This window comes from Sinocyclocheilus anshuiensis, unplaced genomic scaffold (genome assembly GCF_001515605.1).
Source record: "Sinocyclocheilus anshuiensis isolate Anshui unplaced genomic scaffold, SAMN03320099.WGS_v1.1 scaffold70, whole genome shotgun sequence".
Lineage (NCBI taxonomy): Eukaryota > Metazoa > Chordata > Actinopteri > Cypriniformes > Cyprinidae > Sinocyclocheilus > Sinocyclocheilus anshuiensis.
Window position 1 is genome coordinate 96,363 of NW_015542377.1, and position 13,979 is coordinate 110,341.

Sequence of the window (13,979 nt, forward strand, 5' to 3'; positions counted from 1 at the left end):
AAAAAAAAAAAAAGAGGCTTTTCATCTGATTAATCTGAAAAATAATCGGCCAACTATTCGATTATCAAAATAATCGTTAGTTGCAGCCCTAGACAAGACTAGAGCTCCTCAACACAAAGATGGACAAACTTTAAAAGTCTGCAAGTCTGAAGGCCAATTATAAGTCCACAAACAACAAAAGCATTTCCTTTAAAAAAAAAAAAAAAAAAAAGCATTTAGACTTTTACAACTTCCTACTTTTCAGCATAAATGAATGCTTAAACCTATAAATGCAATAAAGAAAGTTACTGCGTTCATCTAAAATTACCTTAAATCAAATCAAAGATTCATCATTTAAGCAGTAAAAGGAAGTAGGAGAGTAATAATTAAACAAAAAAGATCATTTAAAACATGATAATTAACAGAATTTTTTTTTTATTTGCATATGCCCCTCGTCTGCAACATAGATGGTGTAACACCCAATATGCACTGCAATGTGACCAAATGGTGCTCCCAAAATACTTCTTGGAATGGGATAACTGATTCAGTGTTGTGCTTTTGCAAACACTGAAAGATGAAGACTTGAAGCAAATCCTCCAGATGACATTCAGTGAAGCACACATACCTGTTCTGCTCCTCTAGTTTGGCCAACAGCTCCACATCATCTGGGCTGAGCTGGGTCGGGGAGGCTGAAGAGGGCGAGGACAGCGAGGCAGTGAATGAAGCTACAGTGGTGTGCAGCGAAGAGGGCGTGGCCACCTGACTAGCCATCTGACTCACCGTAAGCGACACTGAGTTCTTCACCCATGAAAGAGTTGAACTCAGCTTGCCTGCTACCTTGTCTGTCGCCACCTTTGGAAAAATGAAAGAAAAGTGCTTAATAGTAAAAATAAATTAAACATCTTAAAGAATTGATTTTAGTAAACTGAAGACAGGATATGATAAATGTCTTGTTATAAATAGTGCTTCCTATTTTTTTATTTAATTTTTTTATATATATAATATAGGGCTGTGCGATTAATCGAAATCGGCATTAAATCACGATTTGAGCTTGCGCAATTTCTAAATCGCTTTATAGCACGATTTTCCGCACCCTCCGACCTCCCCGCAGTATGCTATCCGAACCAATCAGAATGCAGTGCGCCTAAATGGAGCAGGAGAACAGACCAGACCGGGCAGGCATACAAACGTAACGCCAGGTTCACACACTCCGTCTGTGGTGCGTATTTTGTCCGCGCCCATGTTAACGGATCAGAGCGTTCCCACTGTACACGATTGCGGTCCGGCAGTGCGCTCCAGGAGCAGTGCGTCTACAGCAGTCATGCTGTGATCGTTTCCGCACGGAGTCTATTTCTGCTGTGCTGCACGCGCTGAAAGTGACAGCGCATTATTCGTGGTAAAAATTAACATGGATTGACACGGAAATTTAGTAATTACACCATAAACGCATATAATTAAAGTCTACTGTTTCACAGTCAACACATGGCTTTTTGGCTAGATTTAAAACAAGGAAAAGTGCACTTTTAGATAAACAAGGCAATAATAGATGGCACTCGTGGTGGTAGTTAAACAAAGTTATATCTCTAATTGGTTTTCTTTTGGAAATATGTTTCAAATTCACACTGAATGTATTAATGACTGTAAGGCATGACTGTGTATGTCAAAATCGTGATTAAAATCGAAATCGCAAAATTGATCAAAGAAATCGCGATAGGTTTTTTTTTGTCCATATCGCACAGCCCTAATATAATATATGATTTGTCAAACAACATGATAGTTTCAGGGTTTAGCCTAAAAACTTTACAAATATTTGAAATAATCAGTGTTCTTCTAGATCTTTTTTATTTTTAATTGATTCTGACACCTAATGCAATAATGAAAAAACATTTTTATGTAAGCTAAAGCTACATAAATGGTGTTATAAATTGGTAGAGATTGAACAATGCAAAAAAAAAACAAAAAAAACTGTGAAACCAAGTCCATTTCTTCAATAAGATGCTTTAAGAAATTAAACTTAAAGAACAGTTTCAGCTTTGTTAGCAAGGATGCTGAGGTAGCCTGACAGACTGATAAATATCTCACATGGACATTCTCGTGTATGTAAAAATTCAGGTCAGTAACAGCTTTGTACCGTCCAATATATGAATGTGGCAACTGGCAAAGTTCACAATACCACATACAAACACACTGGTTTTCATACTTGGTTTGGACTGTACTGTGCAACTGTTCACTTTCCCTTTTATTTATTTATTTATTTGGTTGTGATTTTAAAAACTCCCATAAAAGCACTACTTTTAAAACTAATAAAGGGACAGTTCACCCAAAAATTTACATTTTATCTTTCTTCCATGGAACACAGAAGAGGATATATTGAAGAATTTTGATGACTAATCAGTTTTGGTTACAAAAAAATATATATCTTTTTTTATGGTCCACAGAATAAAAGTCAGTAATACAGGTTTGGAACAACATGAGGGTGAATCAGTTATGACAATTTAAATTTTTGGGTGAACTATCCTTTTAAGAATTTGTGAACTAAGCCGAGATTACAATTTTTTTTTTACAAAATATTCACATGGCTATCTTCTCCATTATTTCCCATATAGGTCAGCAGGGTTTGAAATTAACAACCAGCACCAGCCAAATGCAGATGCTCTTTGCCAGGCACAGTGGTGTGTGACTTGCAAGACATGCCAAACTGACATTTAGCAAGAACATGCTGTCGGTAAGAAGCAATGACTGACTTCATATATAGATTCACTATATTTTGATTTTGTGGCAATATTTGAGGCTATTTAAGATACAAATTTAGATACCAATGCTATTTAAGTGTTAGTCGCCTTAATCACCCTTTGTAATCATCAGACAATAAAAGACTGTTTCATGACATTAGACGTTGGCATCCTCTTCAGAAGTGGCTCTTTAAAAATTAATTGGATTTTATTGTCTTTTAGTCCATGTCTGTAGCTTTGAGATAATCTATATGCTTGTGTACTCCCAAAACTTTTACTATTTTACATAACATTTACTATATTTCTTTTTTTTCCACTTGTTGTGGGCATGTCTAATTATTTGTCCAATAAAGTACTCTATACATGAAAATGTCCCTACCACTAAAACCAATTATTACTTGTCTCTAACTAAACATGACAAATTATCAAGAAACAAACCATGATCCATGGTCAACATTCTTTAGTTTAAATCACAGATGTAAAAATAATTATTTGAGTTATGTCCTGCACCACATTCCTCTTTCAATTAAAAATATGCTAGGTTAACACAGGAAAGAAAACTGTATTCGTGAAGCCATTTCATGGGCTCTTTAAACTGTTGTGTAAAGGGTTATATAAAACACTCATTCCTTACAGCTACACGAGCAAAATGGTTTACTAGGTCATTAGTTAGGCGTGTACACCATAGATTGGAAACTGATGCCGCTTGTCATTCTATATTTTCAAAGACGACCTCTAGAAGGTTTGGACTAAGGGAATGTTTGAGGTCGTTGTGTGCTTTCCACCGAAATGACAGTAGTACAAACACTGACTCACTCAAACTGAATCACACTGAAGTGAAGACATTAAAAAGGATAAAACTTATGTCAACTGACAGTACGGAAAACCTTAAGACAACTGGAAACAGCAGGCCAGGACACTGTAACATTAGAAAGCCAAGAACCCGTCTCCATCTAGGATTTCCTAGGTGTTCTTTGCTCTTACCTGAAGAAAGATGTCACCCTAACTGAGGTCCTCGCTAATTCCATAAACAAATCCACAGGAGAAATACCAGTTCAATCACAAGAGTATCCCGACTTCAAACACCATCAGCAGTTTTGCAAATTCCAAAAGTCACTGTTGTGTAGGTGTCACCTGGGGTCAAAGTGCTCATGTAGAAGACATTGAGGCAGCTGTAAAGCAGACAGCAGCAGTATAAGCTTCTGCCTTCCCTTTTTACAGCTGTAGTAAACACTAATTCATGCCTTGGAATTCACCCGACAGAGAAAAAAAATCCTTTTCCTGCAAAACGCCTGTGACGTCCGAGTTCACTGTACCGAGCTTCACGACATAAGTGAGCTGTAATGATGAACCCAGGGGAAGTCTACCTCTGCACAACAAAGCAGGTTTCTCATTTGCATGTGGCACTTCTCTGAATCCTCTACAAGACAGATTACGTTTCCTCTTGCGATCTCCATTTCTGACAAATTATGATCACACACCTATGTATGGCTTCTGTGGTTTCACAAACCAACATAAATAACATTTTATAGCATTCCCAACAAAATACCTAGAAATGACTCAAAGTAGTCATGGTTGGAAACACCCTTTCTTAGATAGCGTTACAAGTCAGAAGAGTGATAAAAGAAAGAGGTGGGACATCAACAGGAACACCATAACAAAGTGCAGTTATAAAAGGAGTAGTAGTCAAGGACTGACATGTCGGTCTGAAAAAAAAATGAAATGCATATACACTGATTAGCCTATATAATTATATAAATGCATAATTTTACAATATAATAAGAAATATACAACATTTGTTTTATGTAATTTTTAAATGTATTTATTTTTATTATTTTTAATTTATTAAGCTCATAGTGTACACTGTATAAAAGATTTTTCAAAGTTGTAAATAAAACAAAAATTATTGGAGTAGGCCTATGTTTTACAAGAAAATAGTATTTCACTCTTTCTATTTAAAAGTTTCACATTTAATTCAATGTTTTACTTAAAGGGATAGTTCACCCAAAAATGAAAATTCTGTTCTCAGGTAATAACCAAACCTGTATAATTTTTCATTTTTCTGCTGAACATAAAAGATATTTTGAAGAATATGGGTAACCAAACAGTTGATGGTCCCCACTGACTTCCATAGTATGTAAAAAAATACTGTGGAAGTCAATGGGGACCATCAACTTTTTTTCATTTTTTGCTTTTTTCAAAATATCTTCTTTAGTGTTTAACAGAAGAAATAAACTTATACAGGGTTGAAACAACTTGAGGGTGAGTAAAGGATTTTAATTTTTGGGTGAACTATCCCTTTAATGGCAGGGTAGGTGATTTAGTTCAAAAACATTTTTTGTTATGCTGGTTGAAAATCTCTTCACATCCCCATAGCAATCACTAAGTTAAGTGGTCTAAATGTATTTATTTGTATTTTTACCATCTGTGGAAGATGTAAGATCATAAAATGTTTGTCCAATCATATTCCTCAGTCCGAGGGCTACGATAGGCTGTCCTACATGCCTGTCAACGTATGTATTTGCATACCTCTGCACACTCTGTTCGCGCAGACATGATACGTCATCAGCATGAATGGGCTTTGTACTGTAATGTTTTCTCACCGGTGAATGAGACATGAGGTAATCTGACAGCATTGCATTCAACCCTCCACCAATGCCGTCTTTCATCATGTCACTGGTTAGCATCTGGTCTGCCTGTGCGCGTTCATGTGTTTGGGAGGAGGCGTGGCTTTGGAGAGTGATTTGCCGGGAGGGTGGGATCTCATGTTTTCAAAGATAGCTTGCTATTGCTACCCTCTCCGAAATCGCCTACCCTAACTTTAATGGTTCTTTGTAATTAACTGTGGAATTTACTAGCAATTTCAGAGCAACAATTGTTTCTACACAAAGTTTTTCAGTGTATACAGTCGGCTCAAAACTTTCTAGTAAAATATTATTTAAGCTTGCAGCACAGGTAAGACCAGTAAAAAGCCAAAGCTGTTGAAAAATGTTTACCCCTTCATGCAAACCTAAGTTTTGCATGTTCAGATGCTAAAAATTAATGACAATAATAAATTATATGAATTGCAATTTTTAGTTGGGTAAGAATTAACCTATTCACAAGCAATAGACGAGTTGACATCTCATAAGCCACATGCCTCCTCCTCACATTGTGTACCAAACAGAACTGGCCAGTTTGTCTGAGATCTGCGTCCCTCATTATGCCAACAGCTGTACCGCTTTCACACAGCTGTTTCTGTGCATTAGGAGCTGCACACACATGCAAATACAATCTGCCTGGCTTCATAAACCAACATCAGATTTCAGACCCCTGCCTGCTGATCTACCCATGAGCAGAGTCTTTCATATATCATGCAATACATATATAAGAAAGTAAAGGAACTAAACTGTCTCACCACAGACTGTATCATTCTCTCAGCTGTGGTACATGATGTCTGACTATCTGAGCATGCTGGCACCATCAGAGGTTAGTCAATACTGTAAATAAAGAAAACATAATTTGGGTAAGCCTGACTTAGCCTCTCAGGGGAATGAGTATTTTCATACACTGAGAGGAGAAGAGCAACTGCTAGGAAACAGAACAATATCACTTCCTCTGCTCTGACCTTCTAAATGATTCATGCAGAGGTGCTGGGCTATGTTTGCTGAGCAAGACAAAAAAATTAGATGAAGGTCAGGCCTCATGCATTTTCATTATGTTTAATTAAATTTACCAGGTCTCCCTCTTCTAACAGTGGAACTATTAATGAAGTACAAACACAGGTACATAAAAGCCAACACGGACACATATGCAATATCTGTGTGCTATGGTGACAATGAAAATGTCAGTTGTCAGATATTAAATCAACATACTGTTGAAGGAAACAACTTCTTTTAGATGATAAAGAAAACATTAATTGCAAGCAAGACCTTTTAAAGTGAGGGCGAACATAAAAATTGTATACATAATTCACTTTAGAGCTAGAAATTAGGGAACATTTATTACACTCTAAGAAAAGCCTGTAAAAATATAGGGCCAAAAGTACTGTTAATATAAAGGAATTTTCAGTCTCTCTTCTATTACAACCAATATCACAAAATAGACATCCCTATTAGATATTTAAAAATACTGCGATTAATTTTTATTTTTTCCACATTGGAGAAACAGTGGGACATATTTCTTGGACAAAGGCACATTAATTTATGACTCAAGTTTCTGTTGTGACCCTAATCTAATCTCCAGCTGAGAGTGACATTGTCAATAGCCCCTTTCACATAGCAATCCCGGTAAAATACTGTAAAATGGACAGAATGACTTTACCGTTAAATACACAACTATGCTGTTCACACAAGCAATGGCGTTCAGTCTTTATACCGGTAAGAGACCATTCACACATTAGCACCAAAATACCAGTAAATTCTGTGATGTCAATCATCATCGGAAATGATCTTTAAAACCTGCGCCGTTGTCTTCATTCACTCGCATGAGGAGAAGCGCTTTAGTTTCACTATCTGTCCAATTTGACAACATTTTTGAAGTATGGGGGACAGGCATAAGGGGGCGCTTTTGCTCTTATTAATAGTATCCAACAAAGCCGCAGCGCTGATGAATTGAAAACAAGGCTGGGTTTCGAGCACGACACGTTGAAAAAGCTGCAAGATGTTGCGCAACGGTCAAAGATGTCCGCAAAATAAAACTAATAAAAAGCAGCAGAGCTTACTGTAAACAGCTCAGAGTAATCAGGTCATTTCCATAAGAATTTTACGATTGGTCCAAAGCAGACTTCATTCATCAGCGTGTTCTGACTTCGTATGTGCTCATACCGGTAATCTTCATTCTGTGTTTATACACAGCATCATACCGGTAATTTACTGGTAATGTTACAACTTTCCTTACTGGTAAATGTAACTGATTTACCAGTATTTTTGAAAAGGTCCTGTTCAGTGTTCACACGTGATCTTGTCTGCCCCTGACAGCCAGACCTCTGCTCATCCTGGAAGGAGAACAAGAAAACGATGTGCATGCACTCTCAATCCGCACTGATGGAGGTTCAGGAGAAGGAAAAAAAACAGACTACAAGGGCTTTTGAACATGCTGAAGTCAGCACAATGTTTTCCAGCAACCCATTAAATGACAAGAGGTACAAATCCAGATTGAGAGCCAGAGAAGGGCGTGTTCATTAAAGACAGAAAGCACATAACAATAACAGAGTCTGTCATTATGACCAGCTGGGTAGAAACCTGCAGACATGCATGCTGGCACAGATCCTGTGGTGCACAGGAAAACAGGAAACAGCGGCTAGAGATGACCACCATTTTTGGTGCTATGACCCTGCGCTGACCTCGCTAATGTAGCACACTACACAAAATGATTCTCTCCAGCTCCACAGAAAAATTTCTGATTGCAAAATGTATTGATATTGAAAAACCTAGATGTCTGATAAATCCTAATGAACAGAGGAAAGAGGAGAGACTTGAGTCAGCCATGCTGTCTAGACTGTCATGATTACTTATCCAAGTTAAAAATTACGGTTATGGTTTTCACTGCAACATTCACTAATGTTTTATGTAACTTGTCCTTGTAACTTATGTCATCATCATCATCACTTCTGTCATTATTTATTCATGATATCTTGAAGAATCTTTACACGGCTCTTTTCCATACAAAACCATGCCATAAACAACCACATCCATCAAGCACCAAAAATGGAAAAAAAAAAAAAATGTAATAAATAAATAAATAAAAGAAGTCGACAGAACTTTGGCACTATATTCAGTCATCTGAAGTTTTACAATAACTTTGTGTTAGAAAAAAAACACTATATTGTTATTCACAGATAATCTTTCACTCTGACAAAGCATTTGCATTCACATTCAATCAGACTGATGCCTCAAAGTGTCATGCCAGGTTTTACATAATTTATAGAAGGCGATTTACATATCTTGGAAAGATTTGTGAGTTGCTTCTCTTTTTGAAGCCTGACAATATTAGAAGGATGATTTTATGGAGGTTCTCCAGTGTTTTTAGTCCTTTTTGGAGACTTGTGGAAAAAGGCTGTGTGAAGATTCTTCAAATATTGTCCTTTTCCGCTTCACGGAAAAGAATAACAGCATATAGTAGGGATGCACCGAATGTTCGGCAACCGAAATTATTTGGCCGAAAATAGCAAAAAAAGCTAATATAAGTGAAAAGGCCGAATAAATTGTACCGAACAATGATATGACACGATCAAATAGCAACCAGCACAGAGTGAGAAGCGCGCACTCTTTATAATGCAGCACAATGTCAGCAGTGTGGAAGCATTTAAACTGTCGGAGAAAGACGCAAAGCGCGTGGAAAATCTGCGCTGATACAGTCGTCAGTTGATCAGTCACATTTTTATGAATTTTTACAAGGCATGTGACAATGCTATACGTATACGACGTATTCATAATGAGACTCATTTATAAATCTGTTATAAGCATTGATGTCTTCCTGCGCGTTTCCGCCAAAATAAAAGTTGAGAAAAAGCAAGAACTCATCAACATTCATAAATGTTAGTATTGTAATTTTACTGTTGTTCTGTAAAATAAAATAAAAAGCAAGACAATAATAATGATAATAATCATTACAACAGCTCTGTTTTAATACATTTATTATAACATTCACACATAGTGTTCAAATTAGGATCTGTAATATTTTCTAATGTTTTAAAAGAAGTCTCTTCTCAGCAAGGCTGCTTTTAATTGTACAGTAAAAAAAAAAAAATACATGCCTGATTCAAGAAGGGGGTTTGATGGCCAAAAATTATTATTTTACTTACTTATTAATTCTAAGTTACATTGTGCGTTGTTGGTATAGTGTCTGCTAGAATGTTAAAAATGTTGTGTTAAATATTTTTTAATTGTTTTGTAATTGATTTTTTGCACATTTTGGCTTTTTAATTTATGCAATGGTGAAAAACAAATTGGCAAAATACATGGGGGAAAAAACTCGATAAACCGTGTTCGGTATTCGGTATTCAGCCTTCGGCCCAGTGTTTAATTTTGTTCGGTTTCGGCTTCGGCCAATAATTTTCATTTCGGTGCATCCCTAGCATATAGATTTGATGACATAAAGGTGAATAAATAATAATATAGTTTAGATTTTTGGGTGAACCATTCCTTTAAAGAAATAGAAAAACATCACAGTGCAAGTCCAAGCTGCCTCTCTGTGAGCGAATTGAAAGCTGTGTGTCTGACTCACTGTTCATTTTTTAAAGCAAGCGAGCAGGAGGCGGTCATGTCTCTAGCTAAAGCTCTGTGTCCTCCACTGTTTGTTATGGATTCTGCTTCAGCTGTCCAAACAGTCCACAGGAGAGCCAACCTGCTGCCCTAACAACACACATCAATATAGAGAGAGCTTTAAGACAACAACCAACAAACGCGGCATGGGGTTATTTTGGAAAACAGCTCTTTATCATTTTCAACACCTGTTCACTACAAGGAAAATCATTTCGCTGCAAGACGAGGGAGATGTTTAGGCATTTCACAACAGGCAGATTCAATCAGTAGGCTTGGTTTATGTTACAATTTCACTGGAAACCCATTAGAGGTTTAGCCAAAGTCCCTTTCAAGGAAAGTCTGTTCAGTCTGCGGCCATATTTGCAACGCCTCCGGGCAGCTCATCCAAGACCAAGTCCTATCTAAATGAATGGGGGAATCCTGAAATCTCAAAAACTATTCACGGAACTCGCAATTAAATAAAATATTACAAATCAGCATCAAAATCTGGAGTGACCATTACTTTTGTTGCTTAAGCTCTAATTACATTTAAAAACATGTTTTTTCCAGTTTGCTCCATGCTATTGCGCATGCGCAAAGATTGACAATTATTTCACGACACCAATCTCCTTTACAGCTGCTTCAATGGCAACCAGAGGACGCGGTTACAAACACTGGAAGAACAGAGAGAGAACCGGAGAAAAGACTGGAGGACGACACTGGACACAAGGACTCAATATGTGAGGGGATGTGATATGGATGTTCTTTGCATTATGATTGATAATAAACAGTTATTGTCATGTCATGCAAAATATCTAGGGCCCTATTTTAACGATCTAAGCGCATGGTCTAAAGCGCACGGCGCAGGTGCACTCAGGGCGTGTCCGAATCCACTTTTGGGTCTAAACAGGTTGTCCCTATTCTCTTAATGAGTAATGGGCGTTTTTTGGGCGTAACGTGCAATAAACCAATCAGTGTCTCATCTCCCATCCCCTTTAAAAGCCATTTGTGCTCGCGCCATGGCGGGTTCGTAATTTTTCATTTTTAAAAATGTTTGTGTGCTGCTGCGCGTCCCTTTTAGACCAGCACGCCCATGGGCGCACAAATGGGTGCAAAAGTATTTGCTATTTAAACAACGTGGCGCAGGACGGGAAAATGAGAACTGCGTTGGGCTGAAACTAGCAAAAACACTTGCGTCGCGCCTTGTGCCGGGTGTATGATAGGGACCCTAAAGGTCACATATTTTACAACTTTCTAGAGTTTTATTTTAAGTCTTGATGTCCTTAAGAATATATATTTGCGGTATAAGTACCAAAAACCATCTCAATATTTTTTTACAGCACCTCTCTCAGGAGCTCTGCAAAGAACATCGATTTTGGCCTGTCTAATTAATATTTATGAGCCTCTCTTCTGATTGGCCTTTTGTTTTCTGAGTGACGCATGGCCAGGCCAACCACAGGTAACTAGGGCCATGTATGCTGTAGCCTGCTGTGGATTGGTGATGCTCACAAGTAAGGTCAATAGAAACACCGGTAATGATGGTCACTGCTGAGGGAAATGTTGTCCGGCCTTACATGTTTGAGCCGAACTCAGACCCCGAATCGGCGACGACAGGAGACAACCAACCACCTCCTCAAACGTGCTTACAACAGGATGTTTCAGAATGGTAATTTATGTTTTGTTTTTTTCAAACATCGAATGCAGTAAATACAAACCTGACCAGCCGAGCGTTTGCGTTCACATGAACTTGAAGACACTTGTACAAATGCGGATGGGTGATATGAATGGAAATGATTCCAGATTGGCGATGTAGTATTTGGTTTCTGTATTCTGTACCGTATTTTCCTGCGCTCAAACCTGCCAATCTAAAGGATCAAACGGCGTGTATGGCATTTGAGGTCATTTGTGATTTAGCATAGACTTATAGTCTAAATAAAACAATTTATTATTGCGCACATTGCAAGCGCTTCGTGTTAAAAACTGCAAAGCACAAAAGGAAGAGAAATTGATGCGTAGTGTATTACATCTGTGCAACAGTTATTGTACAGAAGCAACTCTGGACATGTGACCAAAAATGTGAAACTTATTTATTGGTTGGTTAGCCAGCAATATTTGCAGTGCGATGGAAAACAGACTGACTGTTGTGTCAGTCTTAAGAGGCACAGCGGTTGATTCAAATGAAAATGTTATCACACTGAATATTAACATTGGTGTGAATTAGGTCTTATGTCTGTAACTAGGGCTGCACGATAAATCGCATGCGATATTTAACGCGTATCTGTAACACATAATCAGAAGTTCAACAAATTAAAACAAATTATTTATTTATGCATTATTTAACATTAATTAATCAAAAACATTCACCCCACCTCAAAAGGAAAAATTACATAACTTGACAAATGAAGTAACAAACATTTCTACTGAACAATTCAAGCAAGTCACATTTCTGCTTTTGACTTCCTTCGCCGAAATTTTCTGTGAGACTGATTAAGTTCCATTTATCCCAGAATATTCCGTCAAAATGCACTTGCATAAACAGCAGAAGAACACTAGGCTATAGTTGATGACTTCTCACATGGCCCAGATGGTCTGCTCCCATATTATGTAACACTAAAGCACTGATTTACAACCACACTTTAGGGACTTATTGTAATGGAATGTTTTAAGCCTTCAAGTTTAATGATGTCCTCTGTATAGGCCTGCAGCAGGAGGCCCGTCTCGCAGGTGGCGTCTTATCTAGTGATCTTCAACAGCATGCATAAATCAAGACTGCAGTTCTAGTTTTCCACACTGTTTGTCAAAAGGGATGACAATGACAGAGCGGCAACAATACATCTGAATACTGAACAATGAAAAGGTCTTTGCCAACATAAGACATGACATAGCAGAGTCACTTTTAGACCAACCGAGACAGACAGAAATATTTCCAAAAGACCTACAAAAAAAAAAACCCTATGCTAAGCAGATTTATTTTTGCTACATTCTATCTTTCTTCTCGCTTTCACCAATCAGCACTTTCCTGGTAGGGAATTTGCAGGTTTGCTTATGTCTGTGCACTACTGCCTGACTCAGTCGTTTAGAAATCAGTCGTCACGCAGTCTGAGATGCAAGATACTCTTAAAAAAAGGAACTGCAATAATGCCCGCCTGCAAAGCAAACACAAGTTCCATTTGTTCAGGTCAAATGGAATCAAGATGTTTGTCTGAGGCACATGTGTGAGAAAGGAAGGACAGAGAAAGAAACAAAGAGAAGAACAAGTTTAGGCCAAGCCACATGGATGCCATTTAGAAGTAGATCCCCTGCAGAAATGCACTATTTAGGTCTTGCTCTATTCAATGTGACAAATTGTATGAAGTGAGATGGAGCAGTGCACCAACCGTGTGAATAAGAACAATGAACAATCCCAATATCCGATGCTTCAGGGTTATAGGGAAAAAATAACATCAAAGCAAGCAAAGCAACGGCTCCTCTACCAGACAAGAAGTGTTCCAAAGGCAAGTAGAGGCAAGTAATTTGGTCTCAAGACTTTGGTTATAATCTCAAGTAGTGCTGGGCGGTATACCGGTTCATACCGAATACCGGTGTTTATTTTTGTTATGATATGAATTTTTTAAATACCGCAATACCGGTGTATGTCGCTTAAACAACGTTCGGAACGCGACACTGTTTGAAAAGGGTCCCTTTTTAACTGTTGCACTGTGGTGAGGGAACAGCTGTATGTGTTACTAAGCGTGAAAGTTACGAAACTGAAGCTGTAGAACTAATAGAACGTGATGACACAGAAGAACTCATCCACAATATCCACATTGACCGCCACAAATATCCACCGCCCCCTGCCATCAGCTCCCACGTCTCACACACACGAGCGCGACTTTAGCACTAGATTTAGCAACTTTCAGATCCTTTTAGCGTTTTTTTCCCCATAGAATATACATACTAACAAACCTAGCGACTTTTTTTATATAAACCTTAGCTATGGTTCAGTTGGAAGATTTCACCAGTGCTGTCCCGTGAACGCGAGGTCTGACTTTCCCGGAGAAGTGTC

At 38.0% G+C, this 13,979-nt stretch overlaps 1 protein-coding gene across 5 annotated transcripts in view; it reads right to left on the bottom strand.

The window, feature by feature from the left end:
* LOC107692341 (ecotropic viral integration site 5 protein homolog) overlaps positions 1–13,979 on the bottom strand; it is a 60,679-nt gene that overhangs the window by 38,255 nt on the left and 8,445 nt on the right. For all 5 annotated transcript variants that reach the window (XM_016491323.1, XM_016491322.1, XM_016491320.1 and 2 more), the window contains exon 2: positions 605–831. In XM_016491323.1, the coding sequence (XP_016346809.1) occupies positions 605–831 (227 nt within the window). The remainder of the gene's footprint in view (positions 1–604; positions 832–13,979) is intronic.